The following is an 8,125-nucleotide window of genomic DNA, read 5'->3' on the forward strand; positions in this document are numbered from 1 at the left end:
GAACCCAGGAGGCGGAGGTTGCGGTGAGCCGAGATCGCGCCATTGCACTCCAGCCTGGGTAACAAGAGCGAAACTCCGTCTCAAAAAAAAAAAGAGAGAGAGAAATAGAGAGAGAGAAATGGGCAAAGGACAGAGTTGGGAGAAGGGCCTTCCTGGGCAGAGGACCTGGGATCTGGAGCACAGATAATAAAGTATCAGGGGCCAGGCCAGGGGTACCCTGAGTCCAGGGGTCATCTCCTGCTGCCCATGGTCCCCAGAAACCTCTGACCCCTCAGTCCCATCCTGGCTGAAGGGCAAAGGCAGAGACAACATATCTTTCTGACCAAACCCAGAGGCTGCTGGAGAGACGGAGAAGGAAGGTGCTGGGGAGGTAAACTGAGGCAGCCTATCTCCCTGATGGAGACATGCTTCCCACCTATTGGTGGGAGCCAGGGAGAACAGAAAAGATGGATCTGGAAAGACAGAGACAGAGGAGGGGAAGTGGAAAGAGGGGCAGGGGCTCTGAAGAGGCTGCCTGACCACACCCATTTTATGGACCAGAAAACTGAGGCCCCCAAGATGAATCACTTACTCCCAGCTGAACCGCAGCTGAAAGAAACTCTGCACATCTCACAAGTCAGGCCCTGATTCTCTGGCCCCAGGACCCCACAACCTAAGAATAAAACCCTAGCCCAGCCCACGGGTACAGTGGTTCATGCCTGTAATCCCAGCACCTTGAGAGGCCAGGACAGGAGGATCGCTTGAGCCTAGGAGTTTGAGACCAGCCTGGGCAATATGGTGAGACTGTCTCTGCAAATCATCAAATAAACGAAGCCGAGCGTGGTGGCACGTGCTGTGGTTCTGGCTACATAGGAGGCTAAGGACGGAGAAACACTTGAGCCTGAGAGGTCCAGGCTGCAGCACGCTGTGGTCACGCCACTGTACTCCAGCCTGGGCAACAGAGCCAGATCCCATTTCAAAAGAAGAAAAACAAGTCTGGCCCATATGCCCCAAGCCCCAGGCGGGCTACAGCCTTGTTCCGCATCCCCCATCCATTCCCCACCAGCCACTTCAGGGCCTTTGCACTCCCTCTTCTGGCCCCTCTTCACCACCTTTGTCCTAGCATTGCCTCTTCCAGGAAGCCCTCCCAGACTCCCTACTTCTCACATCCCCATTCATCACTCTTATGGTTTCTCATAACTCTTTTCCCCTCTCAGCTAAGAGTCCCTCATGACCAGGCAGATCCTGACTTGTGCAAGAAAGGGACTGGCATACAGTAGGCACTCAATGCTGACTTTTTTTTTTCTTTTTGAGACAGGGTCTCACCTTGTCACCCAGACTGGAGTGCAGTGGCGCGATCTCAGCTCACTGCAGCCTTGACCACCCCAGGCTCAGGTGATTCTTCCACCTTAGCCTCCCAAGTAGCTGGGACTACAGGCGTGTGCCACCAAACATGACTAATTTTTGTATTTTTAGTAGAGAAGGGGTTTCACCATGTTAGCCAGGCTGGTCTCGAACTCCTGAGCTCAAGCAATCGGCCTGCCTCGGACTCCCAAAGTGCTGGGATTACAGGTGTGAGCCACTGCATCCGACCCTGACTTCTTAAATGAAACTGAGTTGTGAAATGGGGGCTAACACAGCTCTGATCCCAGGAGCTGCTGTGAGAAGCTGAGTCATGGCTGCTCTGCGGAGCCCTGGAGTAATGGTTGCATAGTAGTTGCTCAATAAATATCAGGCCAGGGCTCTGCTAAGCAAACTTGCTGAGCCCATTGAGATAAGGACTCCAAACCCCTTCCAGTTTTATAGAGGGGCAAGCAGAGGACCAAAGATAACCTCCTGTTGGTCATTTTCTAGGGGCAGAAGGACTCCAAGTGGCTTCATCAAAACAGGGAACTGAAGCCGGGTGCAGTGGCTCATACCTGTAACCCCAGCACTTTGGGAGTCCGAGGCGGGTGGATCATGAGGTCAAGTGATCGAGACCATCTTGGTCAACATGGTGAAACCCCGTCTCTACTAAAAATACAAAAATTAGCCAGGCTTGGTGGCAGGTGCCTGTAATCCCAGCTACTCAGGAGGCTGAGGCTGGAGAATCCATTGAACCTCGGGGGGCAGAGGTTGCAGTGAGCCGAGACTGCGTGCCACTGCACTCCAGCCTGGACTACAGAATGAGACTTAGTCTCAAAAAAAAAAAAAGTAAAAAGGTACCAGATGTAAAATGTTGGGTTTCAGGCATGGCTGCATCCAGGAACTAATACTTTATCTCTGCTGCTGTCTTCCCTGCAGACTCCTCTAGCAGGCAGGCACCGCCACACTGGGAAGGAAAGAGGCTCCCAGCTCCAGGCTTCTCTCTGTCCAGCTTCCCTCTGGCAAAAGTCCCAGCTAGTGCATGATACACATTGCCTGTCTCCTACTTCTTGCACCCAAGGGACTCCTCATAGGGGTGGGTTTGCAGCCAGCTCTAGGGGCCACCAAACAAGGTCCTAGAACACTGGGTGGGCTCAGGACTGGATGGCCAGCAAGTGAGCACTTAGCTGCCTGGAATCCCTGGAGGCCAGGTCACTCTCATGAGGCCCCTTATCTGGCATCCCTTTCTCTCTGTCCACGTGGCCTCCTGCAAAGCCTGGAGCCCCGCCCTAAAAAATAGGGAGGAGAGGCCGGGCACTGGGACTCATGCCTGTAAACCCAGCACTTTGGGAGGTCGAGGCTGGTGGATCACTTGAGGTCAGGAGTTCGAGGCCAGCCTGGCCAACATGGTGAAACCCCATCTCTACTAAAAATACAAAAAAAAAATTTAGCCGGGTATGGTGGTGAGCACCTGTAATCCCAACTATTTGGGAGGCTGAGGCAGGAGAATCGCTTAAACCCGGGAGGCGGAGGTGGCAGTGAGCCGAGATCGCGCCACCGCACTCCAGCCTGGGCAACAAGAGCGAGACTCCATCTCAGTAAATAAATAAATTAATTAAATAAAATAGGGAGGATAAAGTCTCAAGGGAGGGGCATGCCTACTGGAGGGAACCGCTTAAGCAGAAGCTGGAGGTGGCAGATCCGGAGCGGGGCGGTGGCTTTTGCAGAACTCTGAGCTGCCACCGTGTGGCCGGGGCGCCGGGGCCCAGGCCTCTGTTTCCCCATCTAGATGCATCGATGGGAAAACCAAGGCTCCCCACCCCCAGAGGGGCGGGGCCTGGGCCTCTTGCCTCCTGGCCCTATTGGCTGCCTGGGGTTTCTCCCCAAGAGGCCTCATCCTTTTTCGCCATAAAATTCAGTCGTTCTGGGCCTTAAGGCCCCTCCTCTGTCTGAAACCGGACAAGTCGTTTAGCAAACGCGGTAGGAGGCGGGGCGGGCCGGGGAGACGCGAGCCGCTGCTGCCACCTGGTGGCCGTGGGGGGAATCTGCGACCACCTGCTAATCGCGGGGGTTGGGGTGGGGTTTCAGGAGCCCCCCGACACTCGGGCTCAGACCACAGTGGAGATCAGGGGGCGGCGGCTGCAGGATGCGGGGGAGGTGGGGTGGTGTGAGCAGCACGGGGGAGGACGCAGGGTGTGTAAGTGGGACAAAGGCCCTGCTGTGAGTTGCTGGGTGGGAGGAGGAGGGAGCTCCCGTTTGGGAGGGCCAGGCTGCTCCGCTCCCCACGCCCTCCCTTCCCCTGCTCAGTCCTAACTTAGCAGGGTTCCGAGCTCTCATCTGGCTTCGTCTCCCCAGGATTAGGTGCTCCTGGGGGAGGCCCAGAGGAAGAGATTAATAAATACACGTGGAATGAATGAATGAATGAATTCCCAGGCTCCTATTTGGAGATTTTGAGCAGGACATTCAAGCCTCAACTGGAAAAAAGCACCTAAGAGGAGACTCATTTAGGATGATTTTGAACAGCTCTGTAAGCTCATTATCATCACCCCCATTTCATAGGGGGGTGGGGTTGGGATGGGAGGACCATCCTCTTCCCCACAATGTTTACAGCCCCTTCTCCCACATGCCTGGATCCTCCAAGCTTCAAGACCCTCAGTGCTGCAGGGAGCCCTTGAGTCCAGACTCCCCATCCAGTGCCCCCAGGATCCATCTCAGCCTGCTTTGCCCCCATTCCCAGTCTGTTCTACTCCAGAACAGGTCAATGGCAGGGTCTGCTCCTGCCCCACGGATGCCAGGTCCAGCAGGGTGCAGCCGCTTCCATTTCACGGCAGCTTCTAGGGTTGCCCCCTCCGGGTGTGTGACGACAGGTGCAGGGAAGACAGGAGGCAGGCGCACTGGAGCCTGGAGGAGCTCTGGGTTATCTGGGTCCAAATTGGACTCCTGTGGGTGCTGCGCAGCCTCAGGCGAGTCACTCACCCTCTTGGAGCCTCAGGGATCACATCTGCGAAATAGAACCGCCATGGTTCCTTGCAAGAGGTGACTGTGGGGATTTGGTGGGAATCATGAGTGGATGGCATGGGCTGGGTATGCCATGAGCACTTAATAACCAGTCGTCGTGATTGAGATAGTCGCTCTTCCTGTCTGTAAGACCAAGGGGACGTTCCCGTTTCTCCCTCAGGCCTCCAGGCCCGGATCTCCCAGGAGCAATGGGTGTCTAGCCCCCACCTGGGCAGGGGTACACCTCTGACCATCCGGCTCACTGAGCCCCAGGAACTTGGCCTTACACCTGTCACCATCCTCCAAGGACAGCTCTGCATCCAGGACCAGCTCAGGGGTACCCTCAGGTTGCTCTGTCTTCTCGAGAGCTTCAGTGCCCTCGCCTTTGTCCCAGGACAGCTCCACCACCAAGGCCTCCTGCAAGGATGCCTCTTCCTGGAAGTCCATCGGGTTGATACACTGCCAAGTCTGCAGAGGGACGGGGAGGGCCGGGGATGTGAGCAGACCTCTACTTCCCATTCACAGCAGGACGGAACGGACTAGGTCGCTGCTGGTCCATTCTCTAAAATCCTGGGACCTGGCCAGGGGCAGAGGCTCACATCTGTCATCCCAGCACTTTGGGAGGCTGAGGCACGTGTGGGATCACTTGAGGTCAGCAGTTTGAGACCAGCCTGGGGAACATGGCCAAACCACATCTCTGCTAAATATACAAAATTAGCTGAGCTTGGTGGCGCACCTGTAGTCCCAGCTACTCAGGAGGCTGAGGCAGGAGAATCGCTTGAACCTGGGAGGCAGAGGTTGGCAGCGAGGGGAGATGGCGCCACTGCACTCCAGCCTGGGCGACAAGCAAGACCCCATCTCAAAATATATATATATATATATATATATATATATATATATATATATATATATGTATCCTGAGACTGATTTGAGGCTTGACTCTGCCTCGGTGACCCCCACTCAGCACCTCTTCAGGGCACTCCCAGCTCTCTTTGGGAAATTTCCCTCCCTCTTTTCTTTTTTTTTTTTTTTAGACAGAGTCTCTGTCGCCAGGCTGGAGTGCAATGGCGCGATCTTGGCTCCCTGAAACCTCCGCCTCCCAGGCTCAAGCGATTCTCCTGCCTCAGCCTCCCGAGTACCTGGGATCACAGGCGTGGGCCACCATGCACGGCTAGTTTTTGTATTTTTAGTAGAGACGGGGTTTCACCATCTTGGCCAGGCTGATCTGGATCTCTTGACCTCGCGATCCACCCGCCTCAGCCTCCCAAAGTGCTGGGATTGCAGGCGTGAGCCACCGGGTCCAGCTCCCCCGTCTTTTCCCAGATGGTGGGGCTGGCAGTGCAGCGACCCCACCTCAGCAACAGCAATGGTCATGTGACCCTGACCCCGCCGCCCATCAGACCCGTCCCTTCCTCTCTGGTTCCAGCCGTAGGCTCAGGGAAGGGCATGTGACCCACACAGGGCCAATCAGTGATGGCCCTGAGACTTTGGCTCCAGTTTATGGGAAGAAGGGACACCCTGCTTCCAATCAGAAAAGGCTCAGCCTGGCTGGGGGAGAATCCTAAAGGGGCAGCTCTGAGACAGACCCCAGTCGCTGGATTCAGCCGTATCTGAAGCCCACTCCCTTGGGATTTTTCCATCAGGTGTGCTTTATAATGAAGACACTGAGTTTTGTTTCTAGCGCCAGGAAATGGACCTCTGCTTGCCTGTCTTCAAAATGGGACGGGGTTTAGAGCACTGGTTTTGGAGTCCTTACCTCGATGGATTGGGGGGAAATAAAATGAGGTAATGCGTGACCCTTGCTAGAGTGTGCACCCAATAAAAAGACTAAGAACTAGAAAAGGAGTCCTTACCTCCTTCCCTCCAGTAAACTCAATGGCGGAGCTGGCACAGGGTGTGGGCAGGGGTGGGCACAGGTGCCGTGCGGCTCTGGGGAGGAAAGGGGGCCGGTCTGAGGAACTGTGCTTCTTTTTTTTTGGGGGGGGGTGGAATCTTGCTCTGTTGCCCAGGCTGGAGTGCAGCGGTGAGATCTTAGGTCACTGCAACCTCTGCCTCCTAGGTTCAAGCAGTTCCCCTGCCTCAGCCTCCCAAGTAGCTGGGATGACAAATGCCCGCCACCACCCCCGGCTAATTTTTGTATTTTTAGTAGAGATGGGTTTTGCCATGTTGGCCAGGCTGGTCTCCAACTCCCGGCCACCTCAGCCTCGCAAAGTGCCGGGATTACAGGTGTGAGCCACCACGCCTGGCTTGAAAGCAGCTTTCAATCAGGCATGTCCACCAGTGTCACAACCCCTTTTCCGTGGCAATGACCCAAAGACCCAAAAGTGACTACCTCTTCCCTAGAAATTCCTGAGGTCAGGAGTTCAAGGCCAGCCTGGCCAACATGGTGAAACCCTATCCCTAATAAAATACAAAAAAAAAAAAAAAAAAAGCCGGGTGTGTTGGCACACACCTGTAGTTCCAGCTACTGCAGGAGAATTGCTCGAACCCAGCAGGGGGAGGTTGCAGTGAGCCGAGATCCTGCCACTGCACTCTAGCCTGGGAGACAGAGTGAGACTCTCCCTCAAAAAAGAAAAAAAAAAAAGAAATTTTGCATAAACTGTCCCCTTAATCTGCATCCAATGAAAAGTGAGTATAAATCTGCCTACAAAACTGCTCTCAGGGGCTGCTGTCTGCCTCCAGGGAAGCCCTGCTCTGCAGAGGCAGTCACGGAGCTGTAACTGCTGCATCAATAAAGCTGTTTTCTTCTCCCTGTGGCTTGCCCTTGAATTCTTTCCTGGGCAAAGCCAAGAACCCAGTCAGTGGGTGAAGCTCCCCTTTGGGGCTCCCCTGCCCGGCATCATTACCATCGCTACGGTAACGGTGGGAGAAGGTGTCAGTTACCTGTTCAGGCCGAGGTAGCCGAGGACGCCCACGAGAAGGATGCTCAGGAAGCTCCCCAGGGAGGCGAAGAAGATGAACCAATCAGAGCCCTGCACTTCTGGGATGGGAGAGGGTAGGTTGGCAGAGGGGCACTTCCTGCTCAGGGAGGGAGCTGGAGAGCCCGGTGTCTCCATGAACTGGCTGCTGACCCTGGCACAGCGTGCCATGGGCTTCTCAGTGGGTACCTCGGAACCCACCTGCCCGGTAGCTGTCAAGGAATAAAGTCCTGGCATGCAGGAAGTGTTCAAGACTCTAATTCCAGGCCGGTCACGGTGACTTGTGCCTGGAATCCCAGCACTTTGGGAGGCTGAGGCGGGCAGATCACCTGAGGTCAGGCGTTCCAGACCAGCCTGAACCAATATGGTGAAATCCAGGCTAATACCCTTTTTGGCCTTAGCCCATCTGATCCCGGGTGAAAAAAAAATAATAATAAAAAAGAAAAACTAACCTGTCCCTACTAAAAACACAAAAATCAGCCAGGCATGATGGATCATGCCTGTAATCCCAGCTACTCAGGCGGCTCAGACAAGAGAATTGCCTGAACCCAGGAGGCGGAGGCTGCAGTGAGCCGAGATCGTTCCTTGCACTCCAGCCTGGGCAACAAGAGCAAGAATCTGTCTAAAAAAAAAAAAAAGGCTCCGTAATTCCAGGAGCCTGCCCACGGGGCACATGCGGCTGTCCCTGGACCCAGGCCTGCTGCCACACGCCAGCCCTGACCCTTTCGTTCTCTGGGATCTAGTTGGTTCTCTTGGAACTGAAAGGACACCATGGCGTGAACAGGGATCATTTGATCTCTGAATCTCTTATGACCATGGACCCCAGACAACAGCGCCTGTGTTGTCTCCCTCCTCCCCCTCCCCCTCCCCCCTCCTCCCCCTCCTCC

General features: G+C 55.0%; 1 protein-coding gene across 1 annotated transcript in view; it reads right to left on the reverse strand.

Annotated features, from left to right (window-relative positions):
• Positions 1-3,745: 3,745 nt before the first annotated feature.
• The window catches only part of IL12RB1 (interleukin 12 receptor subunit beta 1), a 32,021-nt gene continuing 27,641 nt past the window's right edge, over positions 3,746-8,125 (reverse strand). The window contains exons 13-15 of the mRNA XM_017501406.2: positions 7,204-7,300; positions 6,174-6,249; positions 3,746-4,788 (exon numbers count right to left, since the gene is read on the reverse strand). Of these exons, the coding sequence (XP_017356895.1) occupies positions 4,498-4,788; positions 6,174-6,249; positions 7,204-7,300 (464 nt within the window). The 3' untranslated portion in view covers positions 3,746-4,497. The remainder of the gene's footprint in view (positions 4,789-6,173; positions 6,250-7,203; positions 7,301-8,125) is intronic.

The sequence above is a fragment of the Cebus imitator genome, unplaced genomic scaffold (assembly GCF_001604975.1).
Source record: "Cebus imitator isolate Cc_AM_T3 unplaced genomic scaffold, Cebus_imitator-1.0 Scaffold280, whole genome shotgun sequence".
Lineage (NCBI taxonomy): Eukaryota > Metazoa > Chordata > Mammalia > Primates > Cebidae > Cebus > Cebus imitator.